Raw genomic sequence first — 17921 nt, 5'->3', positions numbered from 1 at the left:
GTAATGTTAATTTATGAAAAAAACGTTTTAATTTTATCAATATCATGGTAATTGCAACTAGATACAGGCAATTAGATCAGAAACGTGCATTAATTATATTAACCCATTTATGCCTAGCGTCCTGAAAAAAGGACATTGCAAACAGCGTAGACCCAGATGAGACGCCGCATAATGCGGCGTCTCATCTGGGTCTGCGCTGTTTGCTTAAAGAAATTTCTGTAAGAAATATTCTAAATATAGAAATAAATATACCAGACACCCCTACTTTTGGAAATAAATTGATCCAATTTAGAAGGATGGGAGAGTCCACTGGGCATAAATGGGTTAATGAACAACCCAGACATTTGTAGTGATTTATGGTCACTATTTGATTAACGTTCTATACATAACCTGTCATAAAGGGTATTTTTTAGCCAGTACTACAATCGGCAATATAGTCTGTATTGCATACATATTCCAACGTCTATTATCGATTCGCTTCCTCAAACTGAACAAATATTTAATGTTTACATCGCGAAACGTAATGCATCCAGTTTCACTTTCGGTTTGGTTGGTTTTGTAAACACCGTAATTTCATCTTAAAAATTGGATGATAGGGTGATTAAATAATAATGGAAAAGTAAATCACTTGGATAATAGGTCAAAATGCAACACAAATGAACGTTAATAGTGCTCTTAATATCAAAGTTTAGGTAAAAAGTTTGGCGCTAGTTCAACGCGCATCGTATACAGCCTCATAACAATAGACTGACAACCTTTTGGGTAGTAAAGTAGTAATACAAGGCAATATGGCGACCGTTAGCCACGAGGCCTTTCTTACGGAGGAATCCGAGATAGCCGATGTATCACGATTGAGTGCGCTAAGTGTAAACAAGGAAGAAAACATGGCAAAGTGTGTGCCAAACGGGGTTGGGAGTACGGATGGCCCTAGAGCCAAGAAACCAAGGATCGGAGATCAGTCTGTGACGGTGGTATTAGGCACGCAATGGGGAGATGAAGGAAAAGGGAAAGTGGTCGACATGTTGGCCACATCAGCCGATATTGTTTGTAGATGTCAGGTATTTTCGCGATGCAGTTCTTGTTTACTTATGTTTGCAAATACTTTACCGGGAAAGTGATAACTTATGTTGCAAACCTTAATGAAATGCCATTTTCTTATGCATGTTTGTCATAAAATGTATCAGTTGTGAAGAATACGGGTTTTAAACAGCAAAATCATTTAGAGGTCGTAGGGACGAGTTTATAAAGTAACATTCGCACATGAGGTTCACGTACCGCATTATTCGTTCCGATAATGTACGTACTTTTTTTCGCAAAAAGTAGTGAGCGCCATAAATTGTTTCTTGTGTTTTTTTCAGAGAAAGTATTGGAATTAAGAATTGATCATTAGCTAGATTGTTTAACAACTTCATCCTTTTTTGTTATTTTACCCTGTTTCAGTCGATTTGTGTATAGCGGATTTTAGTGAGTAACGGATAGGTTAAACGTTTTTTGCAAAATACTTTTATTTATGTTAAGATTGATAGTTTTCTATGAATTGAATACAAAAAGCCTATCATTGTTAAGTCGTTTCATGTTTTTGTTGACGTGTGTCAATGTTTACAACTGTTTCTTTTTTCGAAAGCAAAACAAGGTCACGTTATGTACGCACCGTTTTTGTGACGCCAGGAAAAGTGCAGACGAATGGTTTCTTGAATTTTGCAGATTTTGTTTGGTAAACATAATGTTCATTGATGTAATATTTTAGTATTATGTGTCCTTTACAAAAGTAAGAATGCTCAGAAACCAAATTGAGGCGTACCATATAAAATAAGCATGAAAGCTGCAACTCGGGATTTAGTGAATAACGGACATGTGGTGACCCATATTCAGGAATGTGGGGATTGTCTCAAAATAAATATATACTCAATTGAAGTTGTCCAATACACATGTGGTTAGCGTGTGGCTATGATATTAATTAGTGAAAACATCATTTTTAATGAAAAATAATCAAATTATAACGAAAAATCGATTTCTCTGAAAACATATTTTACACTATCAAATCTATATATATAACAAGGTATTCAACTCAAAATGACCCGAATATAGGGTGCATCGCTTTGAACAGCCATTACTTCATCAATTGTGCAGCGATTTCCATGAACTTGGTCTTATTAAACGCAGAAATGAATTTCCTTTCTGGAAATGTACATATATTGCAATTATTTTTTACAAATGCTGTGTCAAATTTCAAGAAATAACACGATACACATGTAATCCGATAAAGACCTAAGCGATCCCGTAATGGCTAATTGTACCATAAAATTCGCGCTGTAAACAAATAATATTTTTTCGGAAATTTAAAACCGCTGGCATGTTTCAATAGGAAAGACATGTGTCTATCTAGGTTTAATGGTTTAATTACTGAATGCATGGTGTTTACGTTGAAATGAGACTCGAAGTTCTAGCTATCCATTATACACCAATCGACTGTAGTTAGAATTATTGATTAATACAGTTTTTCACCACTTTGTGAATGGGGCTAAAATTGGGTGGTTAGTGTTGTAGCTTTTTTGCTTACAAATACTTAAAAATTGAAAATAAACTTGATTTGAATACTATTTACAATGGTCCTTATACTTTTTTCCATTGTGAATGGGTCCCCCTTACCAGAACCAAATTTGAAGTTTTTTCCGAGAATTATTTTTTCCATGTGGGCAGATACCGGTACTTTTCCCAATTGGGAACAAACAAAATTGCTTTACCAAATTCCATAAATATTACCATCATAACACAGTGGTCTTGTTTCCTTCTTTAGCAAGGGCCTTGGAAATGCCACTTCCACCAAGAGAAAGGCCCCTTCCTCAAAGTGAATTTCTTTAAAATGATGCAATGTTCTCCAAAGATACTTTGGGATTTTTTTCCCTTTTATCAGTTTTGAGGATCACTTTTCCTCAAAAGTGAATGCCAGGCCCTTTCCCCAAATCAAGAAAAAAGCCATGAGGTGTGCAACCCATGCGAAAGACAAAAAAGTCTTACCGGACATGAGGTCCAATAACTTATAAAATTTTCCTGACCTGGCCAGCTTTTACCAGACCTCGTTCTTCTTTAACCAAACACAAGAAAATACCATTTATAGAGTTTCTTTTCATTATTACGACGTTCACAATATTTAACAGTTTTAAATCAATTAAATAAAAAAATAATTTTAACCCATAGTATGAAAACATGGTAACAAGAAATACCTTTAAAAAAAGATAAAAGGGCCACGGCGTTGATTTCGTTGGTGTTGATGAAAGATAAAAAGTTATATCAATAAGATAAAAAATAACGAATGCCTGTTTCTGCGAAGTTGTTAGATGCATTACAGGAAAATCAATGACGGGGTGTTGAATGAAAATTAAAACATATAACTTATAAATCAACTGGCTAGACACGAATTATCCGTACATATTTGAATTATTGTATATTTTTTAAACAATATAAAACACTAGTACTCTCATAGTGGAAATCAAGATGGCAATGTCCGTGCCGAAAAATGTATTTTCGCCATTGTTCGTTTGTTACTTTTGTTTATTTTAATTTTAAATTCTGTTCAATCTCCAGCCATATCAGAAAGAAAGTGATTAGCGTTTATTTCCTATTAATATTCTTGTTATATCTCCAGGGGTGTGATTTTTCCGCGGATTTCTGCGGATTGGGTTCTCCGGGGTCATTTTCACGATTCCCATACATTCAACAAACAAAATTGGGGAAAGTACGACCCAATCTGCGGATGTATTTCATAAGCGGCCCAAAACATCCGCATATTACACTGGTATTTTATCTTAGCATTTATTGAAACGAGCGATGTCATTGGCTGTCGCTTCCCAATTTTCCAATTAAAATCGGTCTTTTAAAATGTGTTTCAAATTTCCTTGGTGATTCGATTGCAAATTATTAATAGCGTCTTTGTGAAGCGTTAATGAATACGAACGAATGAATCTCACAAAATCTCGGAGATTTAACAATTATTGAAAAACAAAATTAAATGGGAAAGGGAAGAAACAATAGTGGATATAAATCAGAAAGCGATACCACTTTCTGAATGGGTACGAAAGATTGACTGTATTGGTAAGGCTGAAGTCATATTCTAGTCATGTGAAACAATATTGAACTACGTAAACTGTGGTAAATTGTCGTTAGTTGAACATTGTTGACCTTATGTAGAATTTAAAGGCATTAAGCTCAAACGAAAGATTGTGGTCATCATTCACAGGTATCGGAACACTCATCACAATACTAGTGACTTTGCATAATGTGTAAAGTGATTTCAAAAAGATTTTCATAAAAAGATCTTGTTGATTAGTTTAAGATGGTGTTTGTTTAAATGTCTGTTTTAAGGTTTGTCATTGCGTTATGCATGCAATTCGGGTAGTCAAAAACAGTCTACAGAATTTTCCTCCCCTCAGACTTCACCTCAATCACACCCCTGATCTCGACTTAACTCCCTTTGAACTTTCTAAGCGAGAGCAGTGATTTCAAGAATCGCGCTTGGAGTTTGTTACATCACCACCAAAAATAGCTTTTCGAATATCCGTTTTGTTTTAAAGTTAAAAAATCCATCAAAGTAAAATCAATGTCTGTATTTTTTTTACATATTCCTATTGTCGTGTTAATTTTTTACCAAAGTTGTACATATTGTTTTTTTGTGGGACACGAGGTCCAACAGTTTGGGAAATATTATCGGACCGCAGTAAATTTTATCGGATATGTCCGAGGTCCGACATCTTTCACATGGGTTGAGGTGTGATGTATTAGGGTGTTGGAAGTTGAAGCATGTTGAAGCTAATCAACTCTAAAAATCAGCATTATGATTGATACAGGCTAGGTTTGTATTGATTGTTAAAACAATTATGCTATTTCATTTTTTTTTCAGGGTGGAAACAATGCAGGCCATACAGTTGTGGTAGGAGATAAGAAGTATGCCTTTCACATGCTGCCCAGTGGAATCGTCAATCCTAATTGCACAGCAGTTATTGGTTTGTTAGCTCATTAATTACCTTCTTATTATAGCCACATTTTTGTTCACCTCTATCATATGGTTTTGGGGAAAATTTATTTATTTTTGCTTTTGTGGGAAACTCGTTTTTAACAGGGGAATACAAAGTCCAGGGGTAGTATTTGGAATGTTTTAAGTGTAAAGTGCATATGAAAAAAATGCAGAGAAGACCCCTTATAAATGTACTTTCTAAAGAATGAAAAAAGCCCTTGATCGCCAATTATTTAATAATTATATTTTGAATAAGCAAACTTTTTGAAATAAAACATTTTTATTTAATGCTTTCCGGTGGTTTATAGAGAAATATCAGTGAATTAAAACTGATAATTTCACTGTTTCAAACAGTGAAAATTATCAGTGAGAATTATCGATAATTTTCATTGTTTACTGTGAAATGACGTCATTTTTTGACGAAATGACGTCATTATCCCAGCAAAATTCTTTAGTTAAACTCTAAAACAATGTATATAAACTGTGAAAAATGCATTAAATAAAAAGAAAATTTGTTGGATTCGGTGGATTATCGATTTTAATTCACTCTTGATCATAGAAAATATATATTTTCACTCGTGGCTGCGCCACTCGTGAAAATATTATTTTCTATGATCACTCGTGAATTAAAATCGATAATCCACCGGATCCAACAAATATCCTCTATGTAATATTTCATGGCTAATTTTATAAGCATTTAAACCAGAGTGTGCACCTTGCACTTCTGAAAAAAATCTTACATAATTGGAGTTTTCAGACAAATAAGCAAAAAATGTGAGCATCGGGACGCATTTATAGTTTAATATTTTCTGCACAGTACACAGTTTATTTAAAATGTCATCTTCACACTTATTTTTTTTTCTGTTTGAAACATTTTTATTGTTTGACACCAATTGGGAATTTGGTTTATGTTGTATGTCATTTTTTTCCCTTTGAAACATTTCAATTGTTTTGACACCAGTTGGGAAATTTGGTTTATCATGTCATTTAAAATTAAATGCAACTTGTGCTTATTTGAAGCTCGATGTGTTGATTAAAAATACATGGTCACATAAATATATTACAGGGAATGGATGTGTTGTTCATATAGAACAGCTGCTAGCCGAAGTAAACAAGGCCGTGGCAAATGGTCTTGCAGACTGGCGTACAAGGCTCCTTATTTCTAACAGAGCTCATATAGGCAAGTTTTGTATCTTAGAAAGCTGGGATTTCAGTGTGTTTTTTTTTCATCTTATTTGAGACAGAAATTTAATTAAGCAAGCCCCAGTCCCAATCTCAAAATATGTGTATTTTCCCCCAATGACTGAGTAAAATTCACAATTGGATGTTTTAAAAATGGTTTTGTTTTTTGTATTGATAGAAAGAGTCAGTTAAAAACACTTACATGAACAGTTTAAGTCAAAACAACATGATATTTATGTGTTCGAAGGGCCCAAGTGCCATTCTCATAATGACGTAAAAAACACACTGGATTTTTAACTCTTAGCATGCTGTAGGTGTGAAATACCTTACTTGGGTGTTTGAAGAATTAAACTACATTTAATTTTAACCTGATAACATGTTAGTTTTTCAGGGAAAAGTTTTGAAATTTTAGCTCTTCAACTAGTTTATTTGCTGTTTTTACAATCTTTGACATATTCACACATTTTGAAAAGAAATTGTAAATGTTATCCCTAAAGAGAAATGTTGCACAATACGTCTGTGAACAATTCTTACATATTGGTACAAGGCTAACTTTATATACCGGTAGATGTTTTGTTTCGTGTGTACACATGTACTAGCCAAATTGGTATACCTCCATTACTGGTAATGGGGGCTATATACATGTAGGAGTCACTTTTGTCGGTCTGTCTGTCGGTCTGTCTCGAAATTTCATCCGATCTTCACCAAACTTGGTCACAAGTTGTATCTAGATGATTACTAGGTCAAGTTTGAATATGGGTCATGCCAGGTCAATAACTAGGTCACGGGGTCACTTAGTGTGTTTTAAACCGAAAGTTTGTCCTGACCATAACTATGTCATTTATCGTTAGATTTTAAACTGACTTGGTACACGTGTTCACCATTATGGCACCGTGTGTCGTGTGAAAAAAGTACGTTGGTATCTCAAAGGTCAAGGTCACACTTGGGGTTCAAAGGTCAAATGCTTGTCCGGGCCATAACTTTATCATTTATTGTGAGATTTTAAAATCTCTTGGAAAATTTGTTCGCCATCAGTGGACGGTGTGTGGCGTGAAAGAATTACGTCGATATCTCCAAGGTCAAAGTCAAACTTTGAGTTCAAGGATTACAGGAGTTTTTCAGCACTGTCTGCGCCTCCGGAAAAACGGAGGCACTCCCAAAGCAAACAGACCCGATCTCAAACCGAAATTAAAAAAAAAAATCCCAATTTCCAAAAAAAACAACATTTTTTTGTTTGTTTTAAGAATGAAGTGTCTTATAACTTGTGTGACTAACCAGTGTTTGTTTTGGTCAAAAATATCTGCTTTAAGGTTTTGACTGTTCAGTTATTATCTCAGAGTGTAACTGTAACTGAAAAACAAAATTGCAGTACTTGAATAAACGTTGAACATGCCCAATATTGCATCTGTTTATATAAAGAAGACAAAATAACAAATAAAAACAAATTTATTTGTTAAACCACTGAATTATTTAAGCATGATAAATTCACAATTTTTTCCCAAATGAGCCGTTTCATCGAAGCAAAAATTCCATAAATGGCCAATCTTGTTGATGAAAAATTCCCAATTCGGTCAGACTCCTTTTCCCAAAATAGGCAGAAAAACCCCTGGTTCATAAATTAGCTTGTCTGGGCCATAACTATGTCATTCATTGTAAGATTTTAAAATCATTTGGCACATTCGTTCACCATAATTGGACGGTGTGTTGCGCGAAAGAATTACGTCGATATCTCCAAAGTCAAGGTCACACTTTAAGTTCAAAGGTCAAAACTGGCCATAAATGAGCTTGTACGGGTCATAACAGTATTGTTCATTGTGAGATTTGAAAATCATTTGGCACATTTGTTCACCATCATTGGACGGTGTGTCGCGCGAAAGAATTACGTCGATATCTCCAAGGTCAAGGTCACACTTTGAGTTCAAAGGTCAAAAATGGCCATAAATGAGCTTGTCCGGGCCATAACTATGTCGTTTATTGTGAGATTTTTAAATCATTTGGCTCTTTTGTTCACCATACTTGGACGATATGTCGCGCGAAAGAATTACGTAGACATCTCCAAGGTCAAGGTCACACTTTTAGTTCAAAGGTCAAAAATGGCAATAAATAATCTTGTCTGGACCATAACTATGTCATTCATTGTGAGATTTTAAAATGACTCGGTACATTAATTTTGTTCACAGTCATTTGACGGCGTGTAGTGGGAAAAAATTCAAGAGTTCAAAGGTCAAAATGGCTGTAAATAATAATGGCATAATAATTCTTAAAAAATGCCATAAATTACATTCTCTTGTTTTGTGAAGACAGCATGCAAAATAGTCTGTGTCAATGCGGCACGTGGGGGTATACGTCACGTCTGTGACAAAGCTCTACAGTACACTCCACGCGTTTTCCCCAAAAAACGCGCTCCCTCCACGGGTTTATTTCTGCAAGCGGGTGTTCACGCGGCGTTGGGGAGCGAGGTAAAATCGATAAAACGCTCTGCGTTACGCCGCGTTCGCTAATTCCCGCGGCGTGTATTACTTTAGCCTAGTCGGTAAATGCAAACAATTTCCGTTCTTATCGGTGACCGCCGCGCAACGCCGCGTTAGCAGTGTGCTACTGGGCATGACAAAAAATAAAAACATTGTAATTTAAAAATTGTTTAAATACTGTATAAAAATAAAGATAATTGTATAGAAAATTAATACGTATAAAAATTATGTTTTTTAATTCACAGGTACGTCTACAATATGAATGAATATACGACATGTCATGCGTTTTGATAAATTCATATTTAAATCATAATACATATAACACAAGGATAAATGTTCCGTAAAATTTCCAAATGAGAATAATAATTAGTAATCCGAAACACACTACGATTTTTAATGTTAACACGACGTTTACAAATGCGTCAAATATACAGTCATCATGTATATTTCTCGACAAAAGCGCGCGAAAATTATGCTGCAATGTACAAGGTCAAGGTATACTCCTGCAAAGCGTGCGTGTATTGATTTCTTGATACAAACTTTGTAGCGCAGAGAATACTTAATTCTGTTGATTTCGGTTAAAAGTTTCTTTGGTATTTTTTAACAAAATGATATCGCGAATAAGTTGATATTTCCTCCAAAATAATTTTAAATCTAACACGCCGAATCTTTATCGTAACGGTATTTTAGTATAGTAATTATTTTAACAGTAATTGTACTGTAAACTGATTAAAGAATACATCTGGGCGGAACTGGATTAAGTGTTTGACGTTATGAAAACACCCAAAGCTTGTCTACTGACCTTTTGTGTAGACTGCTGTCTGCGGTGTTTTGACAAAAGGGATTAACATGGGTGAATGTCACTCTGCCGATTTGGTCCATAATTACTGGTAAACATTGTTTTGAATGTCGGCGCAGTTAGAATACAACTGTGAATATTTAATGCAACTATCAACTCAATAGTTACTACCTTCTTTTAGCAATCAATGGAATAACCTACCTACAAAGCGAAAATAAATGCATTAGTGAGCAGAGAATCGACTTTGTTTCGACAATTAAAACCATTCCTAATGCATTCGTTGAACTTGTTTACTCGAGTTAGTTATGCCTTCAGACAAGAAGCGGCTTTCCTTTGAAAACGTCAAACTGTAAATTCACACAGATTTGCGAGACTTTTAATGGATCGCAACTTTTAATAGGGTCATTTGTTTACATGTTCAGTGTAAAAAAATCACCTGCTAACATGAAAACTTTGGATTAAATTATCAAAATAAAAACAATGTTGCAAACTGTGTTTATATTAATTGGTAAGTATAAGTTAAAAGACGACGTTTTGTTTGTTGTAAATCAACGAGTTTTCTATACAACAACAACTACTTCTACAACCACGTCGGGATCGATCTATCTTGGTTGTTTTTTTTTAAATTGTAAGTATTATACTACATGTACATGTATGTACTTGTAATAAATGTAATTTTATTTGAAAATCAGGAAGTCAAACAAAATTAAATTGATCGTTATCTCGTAAAACTCTTGAGTTTCCCCCGCGTTGCCAACGCCGAGGGCCGCCGCGTCGGCTTATCAGTTTTGCCGATTGTTAACCGCCGCGTCCAAAATCATGCAAACGCCGCGTATCGCGGGATTTTCATAATCTCCCTCCAGGTCAATCCCCGCGGAGTAGTGAGGAAAATTGGGGAAAACGCGTGGAGTGTACTGTAGTTTAAATATAATATTAATTGTGTAAGTTTGATTTGTCTTGTGTAGATCGAAGCTTGTTAAGTACTGTGGAGGCTGTCTTCCCGAAGTCATTTCTAAGACATACACTCAACCTATCACATTGCAAGAGTATATGTTATAACAAATTACAAATATGTAGCTGGTTTTTATATTTCCCCTTTCTGATGGGACATGTCTGATGTTATCAGATTGTGTCTCGCATTTTATTCAATAAAGCACTGTCTTATATTCTTCACTTAATCTTCGTTTTTAAAGGCATGTGTTTGATTTTTCATGTAAATACCCAGACACCAGTATGACAGATAACAAATAACAGGATGTCTAGCTGTAAAGAGATCGTATGATTTGCGTTCTCAGAAAACTGGGCATAATGCATGTGCGTAAAGTGTTGTCCCAGATTAGCCTCTACAGACCGCACAGGCTACTCAGGGACGACACTTTCCGCCTAAATTGGAGTTTTGCTAAGAAGAGACTTCATTTAAACGAAAAATGTCCTAAAAGTGGAAAGTGTCGTCCCAGATTAGCCTGTGCGGATTGCACAAGCTAATCTGGGACGACACTTTATGCACATGCATTTTGCCCAGTTTTCTCAGAATGCGAATCATATCATAATTTGAAATGAGCCCCGCTGTGGGAAAATGGGGTTTAATACATGTGTGTGAACTGTCGTTCCAGATTAGCCTGTGCAGTGCGCATAGGCTTTTCAGGACAACACTTTCTGCCTAAACTGGTTTTCGCAACAAAAGGCTTCCTTTAAGCAAAAAAATCTTATTAAAGTTGAAAGTGTTATTCTTGATAAGTCTGTGGGACAGCGCTTTACTCAGAGCGAGGCTCCATTGTATGTTAGTAGGTGTTGTTGACGATATGGAGGTGCAATTATTGTTATTGCAGTGTTTGACCTGCACCAGAAAGTTGATGGACTTCAAGAGTCGGGCAGGGGCAAAGATCTGTAAGTCAGGGAGTTTGTCCGTAATTATACCAGTAGAGAGTATAAAGTGTGATGCTGATCACTTCAACTCTGGATATGCTCAATGCACATTATTATGATTTATCCCTTTCAGTGCGGGAACCCAATTTTAAAGGCCTTTGCAAACAGTTTGGATCCAGATGAGACGCCACAGAACGTGGCGTCTCATCTGGATCCAAACTGTTTGCTATTCTGATAGTATTCTTTGAAAAAAAAAATGAAGAAAATGCTTATTTTACAAATTTAGCAGACGACATTTTAGCAGACGACAAATTTCCCAGCATGCAAAGGGTTATTCACTATTTACCACTTGGATACGTATTTTGACGAATGTGTAGTTCCTTAGAAAGTTACATTAAATGTAAGACCTTTCTGACTAAATTCAAGTTTTAAAGGCTTCATTTCCAACCCTGAGTTAATGATGAGCAGCAAACTGCATTAAACTTGAACAGACTGTGAGTTACTCGCAGGCTGTTCTGGTTTTATCCTGGTTGCAAAAGCCATTTACACTTAGCTTTTATGGAGGAAAGTGTTAATTGGAATATATTTAAGTGATATGGGCATCTAACAGTTTATAGGTGTCTATTGCAACCGTTGTCTATTTTTGGTGTTTTCACTTCATATACACATATATTTATTAATGCAGCATCAACATACTAAAACAATATCCCGGAAAGAGAAAAATAATGCATTGAATATCAACCGTACTTTTGTTTGACAACTGATCATGCATGTACAATGTGAACCTAAATTTAGTTTAAGTGCAGATTCGTTTATACGACACAAAGACACTATTTTGTTTTACGGATCATTTCGGCTTAGAGGACTGGGCGAGTCATGTAAAATATCGAATATATTTTTGATATTTTTTGGTAGCAAGATGAGTTGCAGATAATTGGTCAGTAACCACATTTTAACTAACTCTTTTGACCTGTTAATTCTTTTCAGCGCAATTCAACAGTGCAAAATGCCCATAATATCATTTTAATAATTGTATGATGTAAATATCATACGATAGCAACACCTGTACATGTAGTGGGTCATTCTTTAAGTTTCCTGCAGATGGTTTGGTTCTGTCACTTGTTAACTGCTAGAATAGTTGTTTTTAAACAGTTATCTACGAAATGTTAATGAAGCTTCCTCCTGTGGACAATTACCTTTTCCATATGTTGTATTTAATTCAGTTACAGAAATATTTTACTCTAATTTCCCATTTGGGTTTGTAGTGTGTGTTTTTTAAATGACATACTAATTCCTGTCAAAGGTTTCCTTGGGTTGTGATAAATGGAACTTTGGACAGATATAGAATCAAAACTACTACGTTCAATAATTTGTTTAATAAAATCCTTATTAAAATGATTAAATTCTGACTATGTCAAGGTTGATACCAAAAGAAGATTACTTTGTTGAGATGCCAAGCTATTGATCGTTCACTGTTATAGTTTAAGAAGATTAACCTGCTAAGAATATTCCTGAATTCTGTTTGTTTCAGCATTGGTACCACCAAGAGAGGTATTGGGCCAGCATACTCTTCAAAAGTGAGTTTTACTGTTGATACAAATATCACATGGCTGAACACTGAATATCTTTACAAATGTTGTTGTAATGGATTGAATTCGGCCTAAAATGGTATCTGTCTTGTCAAAAATGACATGGTTTTGGATCTGACAATTTCTTATATAGATCAGATGTTAAATGTATTGTAAAAAATATATAATTTGGCTTTAAATGCATGAAAAAACATGTAAAAACTGCGAGACTTTGAAATGTGTATTAATTTTTCAGGCAACTCGAAATGGACTGAGAATGGGCGACTTGGTTGGAGACTTTGAATGTTTCTCCAATAGGTATGCTTAAATATTGTTATAAATACTAATCGTATGTGTGTGCATTAAAAGTTTATGAGGTCCGCCCACGCCTCATGTTGCATTATGTGTGGACCTGGCTTGTGTCCCACTACTCCTATCTAATTAACTAACAAGACTTACAGAAGCTGGGACCAATTTTGAATTAAAGCTCAAATTTCAAGCTATTTAGTTGTTTCTGAAAAGTTTCTTAATTTTGGAGTGGTCTTGTGTTGTGGGGGAACCACACCTGTATGGAATGGTGATCACCAACCAAACTGACCTGCTTCAGTCAACAGAGTTAAATAATCACCACAGAGAGTAATTCAAATATGCTGATGCTATTGGTTTAAATAATTGGTCAAAATAAATTAATGAATTGATAAGTCCAGTTAAGATAGAATATCAGATTTTTTTTTTTTAAGTGGAATATTGACTTGTATTCACTGGTAATTAGAGAAAGTTTTACTTTCATAAGTTTCTCAGAAAAAGTGACATTATGAAAATATAAGATAATTTCACTTATTTTTCTGTTTGAAACTGTTTATAACCAGTTTAAAATCATTGAAATGTCCCTATAAAACCCTAGGAAATAAGAAAAAAAAGTTAATTAGCGAGGCTGTTTTCGGAGAAAACCCGAGCTATTGTCATAGCCAGCTCGTCGTCCGCCGTAGGCGTCATGCTAAAACCTTAACATTGGCCTTAACTTTTTAAATATTAAAGATAGCACCTTGATATTTGGCATTCATGTGTATCTCATGGATCTGCACATTTTGAGTGGTAAAATTTCAAGGTGAACATCATCCTTCAAGGTCTAGTGTCGAAAAAACAAAGTCAAGGGAAGTTATAAGCTTTAAATGGACATAGTTATCTGACCTGCCCACGTATATATTTTTGTTAAATAAATCAAAGAGGCGCAGTAGGCGGCATTGTGTTTCTGACAAATATATTGTGGTAAAAGGTCAAGGTCAAGGTTATCCTTTACGGTCTATGGTAAAAAATACAGATTTAAGGGAAGTAATAAGCTTTAAAAAGGGAGAAAATTATTCAATATTGAACATAGCCACTTTATATATTTGGCATGCACGTGTATCTCATGGAGCTGCACATTTTGAGTGGTGAATCTACAGTCACGGTAGTGGCTTTTAATTATTTGCTACTAAAAATAGAGATTTGTTACAGACAATTATTTTCAAGGGAAGTAATTTATATAATTATAAATCTCATATTATATTATTTCCTTACCAAGAATTGAAGTTCTTTTCACAGTTACTGTACAGATTTATTATTTTGATTATTTATAACCCAAATGATTGATTTGTCAAAGTTGATGTTCATTACATACCTGTGGACTTATGTCCATAGATACATGATCAACTCTGGCTATGATCTCTTTTAAACCACAGGCCTTGGTTGTCAGTGATGTCTGACATGGTCATAATTGACTGTGACACCCTCCCCCCCCCCCCCCTCCCCGTAGCGGTCCATTTTTTCCCCCGGCAAGTTTTTACCCGGGGAAAATTTGGCCTAGGCCAATCTTCCCCCCCCTTGGCCAAATATTCCCCCCCTACTTTAAGAATTATCGTGTAAGTACCTGTTATCGAACAGCACCTATTATCGGACGCTTTGTTTTGGTTCTGTATGCACATGCGCAAAAGTGCGCATGACGTCACATTGATAAACAAATGGTCGCACATGAAGTCCATGATCTACTTGCCTACTTAGCTTGAAACAAATGCGCCGAAAACCGTTTAAAGGAATGCATTTATTGTTATTTACACCGTTTTGTGTGTTTTTTGCTATTACTTTTTGAATGCATTTATCAAAACGTGCATTTACACACCAAAAAGCATATTTCCGTTTGCAATTTTGATTGCAGCAGACGCAGATTTTTTGGCCGAGTCCGGGTCACGTGATAGTCATGTGACTTTGTATATACTGGAGTAGTATTTATGAAGTGTCGGTAATAGGTGATGTTTACATCGGCCCCCATTTTGTTTTGTCTTCTAGAGGTGACAATAATCAGGGAATCTTTGTTATGAATTCTTGAAGGTAGTTTATCGGAAAACTTTACAGATAAATCATTCAATGATTGAACTGTTAGTCATTTGTTAAAACAAAATGTTTTTGTCATTTTAAGTGTTTCAATTTTAAGGTAATTTAACGTAATTTCTTAGGTGTTCGATAACTGGTTCATCCACCATAATTGCAACATGACTCTCGGCCATTTTTTCTCCCCTCGGCAAATCTCCCCCCCCCCTCCTTATTAAAAGTGAAGAATAAATGTAAAAGATAAGTAAAATAAAAGATAAGAGTGTGTAGGCAGTTTTTGCAATTCTCAATCAAATTCTATTGTTAAAACTTTTACAAGGTAGGGGGGGAAAAACTGGCCAGGGGGGAAACTGGCCGAAATGTGTAGACATATAATATATTAAATAAAAATTAAGGGGGGAAGAATTTGACTAGGGGGGGAAGAATTGGCCTAGGCAACTTTTTCCCCGGGGAAAAAATGGACTAGTCCATTTTTTCCCCGGGGAAAAATTGGCCAGGGGGAAGAAATGGCCTGTTACACCGGGTTGGAGTGGACAAAATTCAAGGGAAGTAATAACCTTTAAAGGGAGATGATGGCTATACCTGCCAAATGATAAATAGAAATGTTATTTCAATGCGGCGCAGTAGGGGGCATTGTGTTTCTGACAAACACACCAATCTCTTGCACGACAGTTACATTACATTCACCTCTGTGTTGGGCTCAGAACGGACTACTGATATGAAAGCGTCTCATTCATGTCATGATCATTCCAAGCGTTGATCATTGAGGTTAACGTCACTCAATAAAAAATATGTACAATTGTTTACATTTGTTAAGTGCGATGAATGATTCCATCTGTGCAAATGGGCAATAAAATAGTTCCAAAGAGTTGCATTAAAACTCACAAGTTTTTGCATGATTTATCGTAAATTTAAAAGTCATATTAATTAATTTAATGCATGCGATCTTAAATATCCACTCAAATATACATTGAATGTGTTTGTTCGGTTTTACCTATTTGGTAGACAAAATGGCATGCTGAGCCTCAGGCAGAGGTGTATGTGAGAGCAAGGAATGACAACTCTGCGTGGAGATTAACAAACACACCTCTTGTTGGGTCACTAGGTCAAAGGTCAAGGTCACTGTGACCTCTAAAAAAAAAAAAAAAAAAATTATGACAAGCTTTCGTAGCCGAGCGTGGCACCTGTTATGCGATGCTCTTGTTAATTTATGGTTTCAATTTAAATTTTTACACAGCCCAACTGAAATTGGAACTTCATTATTCATTTGTTAGGTTACATTCCATTAAAAGTAAATCATTCTAGCACTTGCATTACTTGAAGTTTCAAACTGGGAATATGCTAATTGATAGAAATTAATAGCTATAGGAAAAAATAGACCCCCTTTGGACTGCACAGGCTAATAGGGGAAGGCAATTTAAAGCACATGCATGACGGTAAGCCCTGTTTTCCCATGGCGAGGCTCAATGATCGTTGTTTTCTTCAGGTTTGAAGCCCTGGTTGAGTACTTCAAGAAGCATCACACGGGCCTGGAAATTGACGTTGAGAGTGAACTGAAAAAGTACAAGGTCTGTATGAGATGTGGCTTCTTTTCGTATGACAATTGAGCTTTTTTGTACGGTACAATATGTACCCACCAAAATGAAGTAAATAGGATTTACTGGAATCAGCTTGGACATCTGTCTTCTGTCTCTTGACACAAATTTGTATGGAGATTTTCTCTAATACTTTTCAATCTACTATATTCCAGCGATTGTTTTTCTAGTTAGGAAAAGTACCAGTAATGTACAGTACAAATTGGGAAAAATTAGCACAAAAAACCCTGAAATTGGGTAATTTGCTTCATGAAATCTTAAATTGCTTGATGTTAATTGCACAAACAAATAACAATATTCTTTTACATGTCTTTTGGCTTGAAATGTTTAGTTTCAGTTATTATTTTATTTATATGCTTGCAGACGATGTACTTTAAGAATGAAATTGACAAAATTTTCCTTCAGTTTGGGAATATTCTAACAACAATTGTAAAATGTGTAGTTTTTATTTAATAAAAAGTAAACCTTTTACGGGTTCTTTATAATGAAGGAAAAAATGGCAGTTTTCATACTGTCCTACGTTAAAAATTAAATGTTCCCCTTTTATGCTCACCTGAGCACAACATGCTCATGGTGAGCTTTTGTGATCGCCTTTTGTCAGTTGTCCGTCGTCCGTTGTCAACGTCAACATTTGCCTTGTTCACTCTCTAGAGGCCACATTTATTGTCCAATCTTCATGAAATTTGGTCAGAAGTTTGGTCTTAATGATATCATGGATGAGTTTTAAAATGGTTGCGTTTACTTGAAAAACATGGCTGCCAAGGGGCGGGGCATTTTTCCTTATATGGCTTTAGTAAAATCTTGTTAACACTCTAGAGACACATTTATTGCCCAATCTTCATGAAATTTGGTCAGAAGATTAATCCCAATAATATCTTGGATGAGTTCGAAAATGATCCTAGTTGGTTGAAAAACATGGCCGCCAGGGGGCGGGGCCTTTTTTTCTTGTATGGCTTTAGTAAAACCTTGTTAACACTCTAGAGGCCACATTTATTGTCCGATCTTCATGAAACTTGCTTAGATGATTTGTCCCAATGATATCTTGGATGAGTTCAAAAATGG

At 35.5% G+C, this 17921-nt stretch overlaps 1 protein-coding gene across 1 annotated transcript in view; it reads left to right on the top strand.

The window, feature by feature from the left end:
* Nucleotides 1-860: 860 nt before the first annotated feature.
* LOC127871713 (adenylosuccinate synthetase-like) overlaps nucleotides 861-17921 on the top strand; it is a 48651-nt gene continuing 31590 nt past the window's right edge. The window contains exons 1-7 of the mRNA XM_052414856.1: nucleotides 861-1058; nucleotides 4898-5000; nucleotides 6078-6191; nucleotides 11293-11350; nucleotides 12861-12906; nucleotides 13154-13215; nucleotides 16751-16832. Of these exons, the coding sequence (XP_052270816.1) occupies nucleotides 885-1058; nucleotides 4898-5000; nucleotides 6078-6191; nucleotides 11293-11350; nucleotides 12861-12906; nucleotides 13154-13215; nucleotides 16751-16832 (639 nt within the window). The 5' untranslated portion in view covers nucleotides 861-884. The remainder of the gene's footprint in view (nucleotides 1059-4897; nucleotides 5001-6077; nucleotides 6192-11292; nucleotides 11351-12860; nucleotides 12907-13153; nucleotides 13216-16750; nucleotides 16833-17921) is intronic.

This window comes from Dreissena polymorpha, chromosome 3 (genome assembly GCF_020536995.1).
Source record: "Dreissena polymorpha isolate Duluth1 chromosome 3, UMN_Dpol_1.0, whole genome shotgun sequence".
In the NCBI taxonomy this organism is placed as follows: Eukaryota; Metazoa; Mollusca; class Bivalvia; order Myida; family Dreissenidae; genus Dreissena; species Dreissena polymorpha.
Note: the sequence above shows the minus strand (reverse complement) of the source record. Positions and strands in the feature narration are given on the sequence as shown.